At 41.4% G+C, this 15096-nt stretch overlaps 1 protein-coding gene across 1 annotated transcript; it reads right to left on the minus strand.

Annotated features, from left to right (window-relative positions):
- Positions 1-5421: 5421 nt before the first annotated feature.
- On the minus strand, positions 5422-15086 carry LOC119724660. The gene is made up of 6 exons (XM_038195813.1): positions 14914-15086; positions 14076-14219; positions 12799-13661; positions 10770-10895; positions 10330-10493; positions 5422-8854 (listed from the first exon to the last, which is right to left on the minus strand). Exons 2-6 carry the CDS (start codon positions 14187-14189, stop codon positions 6663-6665), a joined length of 3459 nt encoding a protein of 1152 aa, XP_038051741.1. The 5' UTR covers positions 14190-14219; positions 14914-15086; the 3' UTR covers positions 5422-6662.
- Positions 15087-15096: the final 10 nt, after the last annotated feature.

The following is a 15096-nucleotide window of genomic DNA, read 5'->3' on the forward strand; positions in this document are numbered from 1 at the left end:
GTACCATAATTTTAGCAGACTATTTGGATATCGGGCATGCCTCAAGCTGTTTAAACACAATATGCTACAAACCATAAGTTTGTTTATATTAATTAAAGATATAGGCTTAGTGCTCATTTAGTATTTTTGTTCCAGTTTTCAAGGCATATTTTATGATCTACATGTTCTTGTGAAGGACAGTTTTATAAGGAAGCATGTTCAAATACATGTTTTTTGTTAAAGTTACTTTCTAAGTTACTTTCTTTCGCACCGTAGGAAAATTTAAATTAGTAGTTCGTTTTGTTATTCGGCGAAGCGCGCGCAAGCATTGGCACGACGCACACGCGGTTGCTATAATTCGTCGAATCAGTGCGCGACGTCGCGTATAGCTGCAATTCAAAACATTTCAAAACATGATTCAGTAACTTTTGATTTGAAATTGAGATCCTAGAATGCTGTTTTTCTCGGAATATACAGCTGAAGCTTAGCTGAAAATTCATCAGGTTAGTTGTTCAGTATCCTTCTTTGGATTTTGAACACTTTTGTTGCTTCAAACGAACAAAATGCACAAATTACAAATGATGGACTATATCTTTAAAAGGTGATTTACAAAGTCTCCATCCTCTAGGAACTTGGAACTGTGCAGATGTGCAAACAACACGTTTCTACATGTTAGTCAAGTGACTTGTCGTTTTAGAAAACAAACCAACAAACAAAGAACACAAAAAGAAAAGACAAACAAACATTCAAATTCACAAGCAACAACAGCCACTTCTGCAAGACCAGATTCTGGTCTGTAATTTGCATTGTGTCTGTACATACGGCGTGAGTGAAGCAAATACCCGCCATGCACAGTAGAAACACACACATTTCCAATATCACTAAGAAATCTCCATCCCTAACAAAATATAATTACTAAGAAATCTCCATCCTAAACAAGCCCAGGTTAGGCCAAAAAAAAAAAGTCTCCGGTTTCTGGTATGCGCGCGCGTCGCCGTAGCCATGCGCATCGGCAAAATGAAAAAGGTTTTTTTTCAATAAAAGATGATGTCTCAAAACCGCCAAACTCACTGGTTTGACTGGAATTCTGCTGCTGCGCAATTTCAACGTGTTTTTAGATGGGGTTATGATCGAGAATAAGCTTTATGTGGCCTCTCTGGACTCCCATATATTTGCACTAAGTTTAGTCAGGCACCATTTGCAGTCATCAGCCGACATTTGAAGCAAATTTGAAGCAAAAAAGTCGGGTTAAAAAAAAAAAAAAAAACGCGTCGCCGCACCACTTTTTGGACAAGCTCCATACCAGAAACCGGAGACTTTTTTTTTTTGGCCTTAGGTATGCAGTTGCCATGATAGTAGGGCGTAGTTCTCACCCAGACACAAGTTCACAATGAATCACAAACAGCCATTCTGTCATGAAATAGCCCATAAAGGCTCAGCGCTTCACACTGCATATGGGTGTGAAACCTGTCAAAGTAATGACTTCACGACGGCGCCAGTCGGCGCGATTGCTCTTTGTCAAACCCTTCCGAAAAATATTTGCATCCGCGTCAAAACGCACGAACAGTCATGACACAAACACGTTTGGCAGGCACGCAACTACGCATTTCATAATTCGGGAGTCAAAGTCTGCAACTTTCAAAGACGATGAGCCCAGTTCCTATTGTCTGAATTAGTCCAAATGCCACTTCAGTGCGGCCGAGTTGAGACCCCGAATGTCACAGAAGTTAACAGGGGTCACGCATCCACTAGCCCACCATTGTTTGTTAATGCTCACCAAGCCGCGACTGCGCAAACACAGACGGACTGCCTGTGTAACAATGATAAATTAGCCCGAGTTATGGCTTTCCGAACATTTGTCAATGGGGATCTCGCATTTATCTTTCTAATTGTTCGGCTGTTCGGTGTTGCCCCACAACGATCGCACTTTCAACACAATATTTTATCACATCACGAGTGCTTTTGTGGGGATTGACTAGTTATCATGGCATTAATAAAAAACAAAAAAATTACTGCAAAGCAGAAGTTTGAACGAAAAGTGCAAATCACAAATATTTAAAAATTTCCCCCAAAATTCAAAACATGTAATCAATTAAAAAATATTATCTGTCAGTATGTGCTTTATCACATCAATATCATAAGTAAATTTTCATATCATAGCTCTTGACCTACATGTACACGTATACTGTAGGCCACATACATGTTGTTTTTCAACAATATCTTAATATGTACACAGATCATGATTAGTAAAGTACAAAAAAATGAAGCCCATACATTTCGCTAATTAATTGATTTTTTTTATCTGTACGTATGTGCTTTATCACATCGATATCAACAAGTAAATTTTCATATCATAGCTCTTGACCCACATGTACAAGCTTTTTAACAATAACTCAATACGTACACAGATCGTGTGTAGCATTACAGAAAAATTAGGCCAATACAAATTTTGCGAGAACTCCCCCCCCCCCCCCCAAAAAAACCTCATCCCATCCAAGAATCCGTGATTCCGTATCACTATCAATATTGTCCACAACTGACAGAAATTCATTTTCAGCAGTAAACATGACTCCAACAGATGCCAATTTCAGAGACACAGAATCAATTTAAAACCTGAACAATATTTTTGCTCAGCAATTGTGACAGAAGGCTTTCCATAGTAGTGGAGAATACGGAAAGAATGTTGCAACCTGACGCTACTTCAGTGGTTGTGTATAAAGTCTATGGAGAGTCAAGAAAAGTTTTGTAAGTATTTTCTAACAAAACTGGAAATGTTTCTCAGTCCAAGATTCATGTCTAATCATCATTTTTGCAATGACTGACCTTCATTGAGATGTTATATAAAGAAATTTAAGAAAAAAGCAGCATCAGGTTGCAACATTCTTCCCAAGAATACAACTTACAAGTTTTATAATAAAAGGCAAAGGATGGATGGTAACTAGACTTGAAGCCTAGAGGAAGTTCAAATGTAATTTGAGTGTAGTTTAAAAAGCCTCTTAAATAGGCCAAATCTTGGAGGCAAAATTACAGTGTTGCTTTTCAAATATTGAACAGTTTTATTTTCTCTAAAGCCAATCTTAAATCGCCTTTTTATTTTATAATTTGGCATAAATTTGTATTATGCCTTTTTAAAATTTTAACCCATTTCTTCAAATTCAGTTTAGGCCTAGTTGTTTTTTACATTTATAAAATATTAACATATATCAACCAGTTCAACAGTTTAGCCATAGACCAACAGAAACAATGTCGTGTAGTGTCCCGATACAAATTATTGGAAAGTCTACGGTCGTCATGGTATGGGCATGGATTTTTTTCCCAAAGTTGTTTCGCAATTGCATGCTGGACCATGGACCGACCATCATTGAGCCTAATATTAAAGGACGAAACTAAGGAAAAAATGTTGCAACCTGACGCTACTTCCGCGATTGTGTATAAAGTCTATGAAGAGTCAAGAAGTATTTCCTAACACTTTAGTAACACTAACAGTAACAAAATTGGAAATGTTTCTCAGTCCCAGATTCATGACATGTCTTATCATCATTTTTGCAATGAAATTATGATTCTTTTTAATGAATGACCTAATCCTCATTGAGATTATGAAGAAAAAGAAGTGGCGTTGCAACATTTTTTTCCCTTCAAAACTAGCATGGAGGAACCTTCTTCCATACATAGTGTCAGTATACCCCTTGTTAGTGTAGCTGTAAAGCAATTCGGCATGTCGATTGAGAATGAAAATACACGAGAAACAACCCAAGTCCGACCACACATCGCTCAGCGTGCACGCCGACACGTGCCGGCGGTGAAGGGCCGGCGTCATCAGCCACTGCTGCACAGTCAATGACAGAACGCCCACCTTGCAGACAACCGTACGTCCGTTTTGTTCGATTTCAGTGTTTTCGCGACCAAAAAATGGCCTTATATTATGCTCTAATCTGTAAAGCAATGAGTGCTTTCATTCACCTAAGAATGTCAATTTATTAATCGGGGAAAAATCCAGAAATTTATCCTTACCTTCGTTGCCAAGTCCTCCAGTTTCTCGTCTTGCCGATTCGATGCTATGCGCATGCGCTATGCGTAACCAGACTGCGGTTTTGTAGATCATGAATATTCAGATTTGTTTGGCCAATCAAGGCTCATTGTGCAAAAAGTTTTTTAATTAATTCATACGTGGACAATTGCAAAAAGAAAGAGATAATTGCTGATGCTTTTTAGCATTAAATTAAATTAAAAAAGACACTTGTCATACTCCATGATTCAATTAGTTTATTGAAATATGCTTATCGAGAAAAGATTATAATATTTGGTTTCTTTTCATTGTCCGATTTAGATTCCCCATTTTTTGGGGTGGGGCCTAAACTAACTATTCAAGTTGATAGTTCTGTCCTCTAAAACTTTAAAACTCACTCAATTATGATCACCATGACAACCAGGAAGCCAATCTATCTTCATGTCTACCCCACGGGTAGATTGAGAGTAACAAACGACCAATTTGGGACCTTCTGTTATGGAGTGCATGCATAGTGTTGAGTGCACATTTCATCTTATTCAAAACATTGTGTAGCAGATTTTGACTTTTGACTTCTTTGGGTAAAAAAGCCGACCTCCACGCCCTATGCGAGTTCAAGTAGAACACCTAAATTGTTTGGAAATTCAACTCGAAGTTAGTTCAGTGCCCTTTCTCTTTTCCTTTTACAAATCTAGACAATATAATCTTGTTGGCAAAGGGTCCTCATTGAGAGTGAGGTAAAATCTTGAATTTTGGAACTTGTGTAGAGAAATGAAAGCAAGTTAATTACAAATTATTTCCAATCTGCTTCAAATGAATAATTTCAAATGTCTAATTAAACGTTCCCTAATGTTTAAAGCCAGATTTAAAAAAAAAATGACAGTACATTTTGTAAAATATAGCTGCATTGTGCCTGCATAAATAACTTGGCGCCATCCCAATTCAAAGATCAACTGTTAACAATTAATGAAATACATTCACGGAACTCGACAAAAATGGCCAACTCGTGAATAAGGCCCATTTAATAAAGATGTTCTTTGGGCAGCGCGGGGGGGGGGGGGGGGGACTCTGACTCAATTTTTTCCATAGAAATACATACTAAATAATGCGACCCCCCCCCCCTCGACACCCAAATAAAAAGATAGGTGTGTCCGCCTGTGCACAAAATTTGGACAGAGGCAACTGGATTACGGCAACATTTATACTTTATAAATTTATATTGTTAATGATGGTATGAAATCCCCCCCCCCCCCAATAAATTCATGGATCCGCCTCTGAATTGTGTACTTCCACAAGTCCGGTCAGTGTAACAATATTTCCCACAAAATTCTTACCCCAAAATCCATCCCTTTGTGAAAATTACAGCAAAAGCATTATGTTGTATATTACCTTTAAATTATTGCATAATTGAAAAACAGCACAACATATCTCACAAATTTGTTTTTGCTTTGTTTTCTTCAAAACTAAATTTTATTCAAGATAAATACAAAATCATTTAATTACAAGATCTGAGTGGCATCATACAGTGGTATAAAAACATATCAAATGCAACCAACATATCTGGAAAGTAAACGTACAAAGCACATGTGGTTTTTAATCTAGTGTGGATTTCGGTAGGGACTTTTAACTTTGTTTACATACTTTTTTCCCCGTACAAAACGCCATCACTGTACACTTAACAGCTCAGTTGAAATTTTAGAACTCAAAGCTTGAAAAAAAGGCATAGTAGGAAGGTGGTTTAATACTTATCAATGGTTTTCATATGCCTTATTTAACCATTTCAACTTGATATTTATGTTTTTTTATTTCTTTTAGAATTCACAGCAACTTGTATATTTTCAATGTTAGAGATGTACAATAAGGGACAAGTCTGAAATATGAACGGAATTCATTTACGCAGAAATTGTTTCTCAATTTTACGTTTCTTGAGACATTCATTTTCTTCAATCTTAAAAGACATGCATTTGAATGATGAAATCATCTTAAACGGTTCAAGAAATTGAACAGTAAAATGATTAGGGAACCCATCATTTAGTTAAAAGGCTTCACTTCTGCCAGAAAACAGGGCCCAATTTTTATGGTTCTGCTTACCGTTTCTGAAAATCTACGCTTACCTGTAGCAGAAAATTGCTTATGGTAAGCATATTTAACAGATTGGCTTAGAGTTTTGGCTTATGCGCGGCGTACATTCTGTAACTCATGATTCTGTGCTTACTGGGTTAGCACAGACTTTTTTGTGCTAGCATTGTTAGCACAGAATTGTGATCTAAGCGCGGAATTCTGTGGTTAGCAGAGCCGTGAAATTGGGTTCTGAATAGAATCAATTAGTGAAATAATTAAATTCTACAATCAACACTGGTCGACTCCACTTTTTGTCACTGAAAACTCGTACACAATTATCATCATGAACCAACTTTTGTGCTGCATAATTAAGTTACTTACAAGTGAACCAATGGAAAATGGATCTATTTCAAAACCACCTCAAAAAATGTCTTTGATGAAAAGTGGATTTATTTGATTTGGACAAAACAATGTCCTTTTGTGTAATTTCTTTTCCAGTTATGCAAAGGGTTGTCAGTTCACAAAATTACAAGTAATGATGTATAAATTAAATTTTGGTTCCCTTGATATTTTAAGTGGGTGAAAAAATTGTTTCCAAGAAAAAAAAAAAGGTCAATCACTGTGCGAGTAACTCGATCAAATTCTCGTTCCATTCCGATCCTAACATATCCAAGCTTTCCTGAATATCTTCAAACAACCCTGTGTCTATTATATCGTCCATTGCTTGGGCAGCTTCACAGTGAGTACTGCTTGAAAAGGCCATGATATTCCTTTCTGATTCTGTGTCTGTTAACGAACTGAAACCACTGGCCGCGGTCATGTGATCGCCGTGTGACGCTACATGCGATACAGGACTGTTGTCAACGTGTTGCATGGGCCTGTCAGAGTCTTGTTGCATAGCGACAGGGTCTATGGTTGACTGCATTGAGTCACAAGAGGGCAGCATTGCAGACTGGGATTGTGCTGGGCAGCCAACTGGTGCCAAAGCTAGACGTTCAGTACCAACAGAGGGCAGTGTTCCTTCTAATGGGTTTGGAGATGAGATGTTTGCAGCTGCTAGATCAGTCTGTAATTTGTTACTCCCCATGGGCGTGGACGTACTTAGCGCTGTTGCAGCTGGTCGAAAACTTTCAACAGAGGGCGCTGTGACACTACTAGGGCAGTGTTCATGTATTGAGGAATGTAAGTGGGTATGTGACGTTGAGGATGTTGCTGACATCTCTGTTGCCATGGTAACTGGTGCGTGATTATCAAAAGATGCCAGGGGCATCTGCAGTCCAGTACTGTTCGCATGTGAGATTGGGTCAAGCCTTTCCGATACTGGTTCATTCGTAAACAGTTCCGAGAAGAACATGTCCTGGGATGGACTCGAGAGCCGCGAACTCACAGGTGGAGTATAATCGCCGCCGATGTCCAGCACCTTGCACAGTTCATCTATCGTGTTAGTCAGATCGTTCCTTCCACTTGCAAACAACTGGTTGTCCGATAGGGAGCTAATATCCGAGCAGGCGCTGGGGCTTGAGACCGAGGAGCACGGGGGTCCTGCGTGCTTCGGCAGGTCAGAGTAAGTACTGGAGCTGTCTTCCGAACTATCTCGCCTTACTCTCTTCCTGGGAACGTCGACGCTGGACGAGTACTTCCCTACTCTCTTTTGCCAAGAGTTCAAGGTGCTGGCGTTGCTGCGGATGCCTTGTTTAACCGGCAAGTTCTTCTTGTTTTCTTGTTGGATTTTCAGTTCAAGATTCTGTTCGTACGGCTGGAATTTCACTTGCTTCACTGGTACCCGGCGTGAGGAACCAACCAGTTTTGGCCTAGCTGCTGGCCTGCTCAGTTCGGACTGGCTTTGTTGGGAAGGCGCTGCCCGAGGATTCGCAGATCCAGACAGCAACTGCTTGGGAATCTTGCTCAAGACAGACGCATTCCTGGAAGTGCTTTCCTGATTTGAGGGCGCGCTTCCAATTCGTGGGCGGGACGACACGTTGCTGTGTCTTGAGAACTTCATCAGCTGGTCGGGGATCTTTGCAAGAATCGCCGCGGTGGTCGTGGTTTGATCTTTATCCTTATTGCTCTTCCTCCGGCATAAGAGACTCCTGAGGAAGGTAGGTTGTGGAGCATCCGTATTAAGTTCTGGCTTCCTCGCGGCGTTGGTTTTTAGTGAGATGACACTTTTGCCGTCTTGTAAATGTTCAGTCCTTGCGTTTCTTTGTGGCTTTTTAGTTGCATTTTGGTTACTCCTTGGCACTTTTGGAGTCTCTTTGGTATCGACTTTGGAAAGACTTTGGGGATCCAAATTGCCAAAAGAGTCACTCTTCGATTCCTCAAGTCCCTCGTCAACTGTAGGAGCAGACTCCATTTCAGCTGTCAGATCGATCTCTACTCCGGACCCGTTTGTCTCCTTATCGACATCAATAGCATCAGAAGTCTCTTGGCCGACTTTAGCTGGCCCGCTACTATGTCTACCACTGTCGCTGCGATTTGTTGCGTCCCGTTCTTGCACACTTTTCCGCCAGAAGGAGTTAGATAAAGAGAACTTAGACTTTCTCCAGCTGCCGTTCCCGTTCCACTGGGCGGATCTGTGCTGCTGAGGTGCTGCATCTGCATCCCCCACTGGAACACCACTTGCAGGAGTGTGGACTGGTGCATCCAGTATGCCGGTGACGTTGAGGTGCATTTCGGCACACGCTGTGCAGGGTTTTTCTGAGCGTTCCCAGACCATGATGTGGATCTCGTGTGCAGGGATGCTAGGGGGTTCGGGCTGCCACGTGAAGGGAGACGGCATTAGGTCGTCATACTCAAGCCAATGGTTTGCTGCAAAACAAAATTGGAAATGTCGTAAATAAAGTGAACGTTGCATTCCTTTTACTCACAAATAAAACCCAAAATGTCAATGCCAAAACCACACAAAATATGACACATTCTATTATTTCTCGAGTAGTGGTTTTTATACAATTATTACCACAAATGAGTTACTACACTAATGAACCCTAAAACCCTGCATGACACAACACAAAGCATCAGATGGAAAAGTCTGGTGCACTTTGATGCATTCAGCTATCAACACCAGCGCATAAACGGCTGCTTCTGAGACAATGACAGATAAGGCGTTTTCACACTATCTCCGTTTCGAGCCGTGTTGAAACCTACCCGGATCCAACCCGGTTCAGCTCGAGTATTTTTCGACACGGATTGGAGAGACGCGACGTTCACACTGTCCTTTACGGGAACGGCCGCTACGTGAACCGTGTAACGTTAAATCCGGCTACGGCCCCTGTGAATTCACACTACAAATTCTCGACACGGATCGCATTCGGCACAGGGCGCTGCGATGATTTTCTCAATCCCATAATGCATTGCGACGCACGAGGCTTACGTTACGGACAGGCCGGTGTGCAGCGTGAATTTACTACTCTGTGAAATACGGACTCATTGGTAGTATTGCGCATGCCTATTGGGAGAAGGACCTGTCTCGTGAAAGGGTTTGACCAATAATAAGAGAGTAAACGAATCCGATTTGGGAGTCCGATTTTTGTACGACACCAGCGCAGCTGTGTTCAATATTTCCAAAATGGCTCCGGTCATTTCGTTAGACGATTCGTTCTATTTAACATTAGAAATGTGCATTTTTGGGGTACATTTTGCGGACCTAATACAAGCCCAGACTCGGTAAAGGATGCTCCATACACCTATACATTATTGGATGATAATTAGGGAGCGATTGTTTCGGGATCGGTGTTTGTGACGGCGATAGTGGTGGAGGGAAATATTATGCTCGGCGTGTCAGATTTTCGGTAAAATGTCGGCCTCAACTCAACACGGATCGGCCGTGAGTGACTCAACCCGGGGCGGTTCACACTATCATTTTCGACACGGTTCACGCCGAAAAATGCAATTTCGATCCGGGTTGAGATTTTCAACCCTGGTCCCTCCCAGGGTTGATTTCGATCCGGCTAGAGCACGCTACCCGGGTCGGAACCGGGTTGAAACTTTAGAAGTGGGAAAAGGGTTGAAAAAAATCTCGGGGTTGGAACCGGTTCCAACCCGGAGATTTTGGACAGTGTGAAAAGGCCTATAGTCCCATTGAACAATGCCACAGTTGTATCCTGCTGCGTTCCAGGACCACAGCCTCAGAGAAAGTTTGGCCTTGAGATTTTTTGCCTGATGGATCTTGCTACACTGGGCAGGCTTGTCACTTAGACAAATGTTGCTGGGTTTTGCAGGGTTTTTAGCCAAAATACCCAAGAGGGTTAGGGTTAAGCTAACGAATGTAAACTTTATATACTTACTTTCTTGGTCTCGGACCAGAGTTACAAAATGGTTTGGATTGCCACGGTAACGGACCACCGCTGCAAGTGTGTAGGCATCTCCACTGAAGATGAAAGTATGGTGCTTGGACAAGTCACTGTCAGGAAGACCTCCTTGAAAATGCATCATCACACACGCTGACAAACTGAAACGAAAGCAAAAAGCAAATAAACTTTTATTTAATCAACTCCAATTTCAGCAAGTAGCCGAACTGCAAAACCAACAAATGTGAATGTTTTTCTACTTTTTTTTTAGAGTACTCGTTCTCATACTTGAATGTCAAAGTAATCGTACTCAGGCAGCAAAGTACTTGTACTTGACATGTCGAAATTGTACTTGATCATCAAAGTACTCTAAGTACTCGGCAGTACTTGCTACTCGCAAAAAAGAACTTGACTACAACATTGGTTTCTCAACATACCTGTGAAAGACAAGTCTGCTCCTCTGCTGCTGAGCGCCACACTTGTGGCAGCTGTGCAGCATCACTGGGTCCTTCATGCTGAAGTCGGCAGGCACGCTGGTGAATGTTGGCATTGTCTTCTTAGTCCTGAAAATAAGAGAATGAGAAGTAAAGCACAAACTGCTGTATTATGTCTCTGTAATTTCATTGGTTTAGAACTGTGCCAATTTAGCACAAACATTCCCAAATCCTTTGAAAATCCTTCGAAATGCTCTTCACACAAGTGGAGGATTTTGAAGGAATGAGGCTGTACGGGAAAAAAAAAATGTGTACTACATTTTGGAGGATGCATTGTGTCAACGTTTTAGGCCGTCCCGTTTGTTGTTTATGCTTTACTTTGCATAAATTTAGGCCTAGACTACACTTGAAATCATCCGCACTGCTTCAGAATATCATCAGCACTGACTGACTCAACGTATCACAGATGATTGTTGGAGGATTTTGAAAGATTGAGGCAGTGGTCACCACTCCACTGAACAAATTCAAGAAATAACGGATGAATTTGGAGGATTGAGGCTCTGTCCAATGTTTACATGGTGGCAATTGGAGGATTTTATAGGGTTGGGGAATGATTCCTAACTAAAAATGCTTAGACAGTCAGGGGTTGTAACCCTAACCCCTGACAGGATTTTTCTAGGCACCCCGACAAATGCAACAAAATGCAACTTGGCTGAAATGAAAACCCTGCTAATTGTAACAAATTGCAACAGTGGATTCTGTTGCATTGTGTAGTGAACCCAGTGCATACCAGCCTTGGCACCAAGCAGTTACCATGCTAAATGCAACAAACTGCAACGGTGGATTCTGTTGTATTGCCTTGGCTCTATAAGGCCAAAAAAAAGAATAGTTCTGCTTCCGGTTACCCGACCGACCCTATTTTTAGGCTGCGACCCTAAAAATTTTATCGGCAATTCCAAAAAAATAAATAAATAAATAAAAAAAATTAATAAATACAAATAAAATCTGTCTTTTCTGTCTTCACAAAATACCTCTCAACAACCCTTTTGCATCCAAAAATGCTGGTATTTATTTGTTTTCTTACTTACATTCGCTTTTTTTCAAAAGAAACCTCCGTTATTACAAATTCGCTTCGCGATATAACTACTTTGCAATTCGATATCACGCACGGTGACTATAATCACGTGGCGACGACTGGTTCCCGCCGCGCCGCGCAGGGGCCAATTTAGAAGACATAATGAAAATGCGGTAACCAGTCCATAGCTAGCTATGTGACTGATAGCGCGCTAGTACAGTGCAGGCCACTGTCAACTGGTCGGATTCGACATCGTAAAAATGCCAAGAAAACACCGATGGAGAAAGAACATTTTTGCAAGTTCATTTACAGAATTGATCTAGCTTGTCTGTGTATGTATTTTCTGTGTTCAAGAGTTCATTTTGAGATCGCACTACTCGTATTTGGAGTGATACATGCTGCGTGTTTCCCGAAATTGTTGACGGTAAAAACAGGTCTGTCGGCCCATGGTGGGCCGCTCGCCACACACGCACCGTCCGCATCACACACCTCGGAGTTTTGGCCAGCTCCCCGCGTCTTGACTAGCGTTGTGCATATGGTGCGAACGGCCTGAATTTTCCATTATTTTTTGAAATTATCGAACGTAAATATATTGACAATAATTAAAGGTAGGTTTTACTCACTTTTTGTTGCCATTTCGTGTATAGCTTTCGTAGTGAAATAGAAATAGTTCAGGCTAAAACTTCGCATATAATTGAATACCCCATTCAATCTGCATAAAAAAAAATTGGCAAAAAAAAAAAAAAATTCCGACCGACCGACCCTATTTTTTAAAGGCATGTAATCGGAAGCAGAACTTTTTTTTTTTGGCCTAAGCAGTTACCCTGCTGATTGCAACAAGATGCAACAGAGAATGGGGACTTTGAGTGCGCTGCTAACTGCAACAATATGCAACAACTAATTACCGTTGTGCTTTCTGTTGCATTCAGCACGGTTAGGGTTAAGCAACAAACTTACCGATTGACCTGTGTGAAGCCGCACACACTACAGCAGAACTCCCATCGGTATTGGCACATGAAATGCTCCTCAACGCTCCCGTCGAGTCGAAGCAACGACGCCAACGCGACCACCGGCGAATCCTCCTCCCCTGACTCGCATTTCATCATCGGCTGCAGCCTCCGATAAATCTCATCTCTTGCTTTGTCTAACGGATCACTTTCTCCCTTTGTCTGACAAAATTCGGCATTACGAGTTGAGTGAAGTGAATCCTGTTCAGACTGTGCGGTCCGCGTGATGTCTGTATTGCTATGAACGGCATTTGTACTTGTGTCCCCTGTACACGTAAGTCTTACGGGGGGCAGCACACTTGCCTCGGAAAGCTGAGATTCGTCACAACATGAATCCTGAGTTTCGCTCTTTTTTGTCGTCCGCGGTCTCTGAGCTTCTACGAACGCCGTGCAGAGTGTTCTCACGGACGACTTTGCTGGCAGCTTCGCGACACAGGTATGCAGGCTGCGGCACGCTACCAGCAGGCACAGGCAGGCGTCCAGCCAACAGAGGGCGCTCTTGTTCGCCCACAGCGCGACCTGGGGCATGGCTGTTGACGAGAAGCTCCCCGCTCGTAGTGCTGGGGATGCATTGTTGATTGCACACTTGGAATCAATTGGAGTACCGCATGCTTGTTTTTCTGAAAGGCTTTCGGCATTTCCTGCGTCTGAAGATTGAATACTGCCGTTTGGTGGGCTCGAGTCCGGTATCTTTGGAGCTGCATTGCATGCAGGCAACAGTTTGTTTTTCTTCTTCCTGGTGTTCGGAATGTCCGAAGCTTTCCTCTGATGAATGACCGTGGAGGTGGATGAAGTCTCTCCAAGGCCCACACACTGAAATGAACAAAAAAGAATGAATTCATTGAATGCTACAAAGGATTATGAATGGGTGTGTTTATGGTTCTCCTCAGTCAAAAATACTGCATTTTCTGATAGGCATAATAGGCTCGCCTCCGTTTTTAACATATTTTAAAAATTCATACATTTGCAATACTTTCTGAACATATCTTTGCACATGTATATAATGTCTTTTAATTTGTTTACAACAAAATTGTAGCTTCATAATAGTAGCTTTGTAATGCTTCCTTTGGACACAACTTTGTATCAGGAACATAATCGAGAAAATGAAAGTATCAATCCGCTATCTTGGAAAATCCACCGTCAAAAAAAAAGAAAGAAAAAGACCTGCCTACTTCATTTTTAAAATAAAATGACCGGACTAGTGTTTCTTATTTTATAAACACCAACCTTTTCATTTTCACAAAGCAAAACTGCCAGGCTGTCGTTGATCTGAAGGAGTCGCAGTCGTTTCTTCTCTCCGCTCTGCCGGCAGTGGGGGCACCATCTCACATCCGCTTCCATGGTGGGAGAGACGTGACGTCAAAAAGTGATCTGTGGATGGACAAGACATGTTTCAAATTTATTATAGTTGTAGTCCAATGTTTACTCTTAGGCATGTTAGGTGAGCAGACTGACCGCAAGTGCAAGAAAGTGAAAAAAAGTGACGTATTTTTTCCGTCATTCGTTGCAATAATAATAAGACATGAATCTGGGACTGAGAAATATTTCCAATTTTGCTAGGAAATACTTAGAAAATTGTCTTGACTCTCTGCTGACTTTGTACACAAGCGCGGAAGTTGTGTCAGGTTGCAACATTTTTTCCAAACAAACACTGACGACAGTTGGTCCGGCATGTTCGGTAACTACAATCACCTGAATGCCCCAAATTACCTGAATTCCATACCCCCCCCCCCCGGCCCCACCCCCCAAAAAATAATCCCCGACATGTCCGACAAACAAACAAAAAGAAAACACCAAAACAAACACAACAATAAATCTGCATTAAGAGTCAAGACTAAGACTAAGAGTGAAACATATATTTTTTAAATACTAAAGTCTAACTGGAAAAAAATACAATTATTGGTACAGTTATGAATATGAGTTAAACTTGTGAAGAACAGTTTTACTTAGGCTAGTAAAGTTTTAGTGTCGTAAATAGAAGCATTTCAATCCATTCCTACATTCAGTTTGCAAACTGTTTCCTAAACTTAACCGCTTCATTCCGTCTTTAAAAAGGAGCACTTACCAAACATCTTCCTGCCAGCATCTTCATCAGAACCACCTCGTCATTCACTTTGCAATGGAGCTTGTTGAAACGAAAAGCGTTTTCATCAATTTCTTTTTAGAAGAGTTTGCAAACGTTTTGGTACCGCACGCAATTAGATCAGCGCGAAAACGCGAAAACGTGCTCCGTACGTTTCCAGCAACC

This window comes from Patiria miniata, unplaced genomic scaffold, assembly GCF_015706575.1.
Source record: "Patiria miniata isolate m_02_andy unplaced genomic scaffold, ASM1570657v1 HiC_scaffold_18, whole genome shotgun sequence".
NCBI classification, from domain to species: Eukaryota; Metazoa; Echinodermata; class Asteroidea; order Valvatida; family Asterinidae; genus Patiria; species Patiria miniata.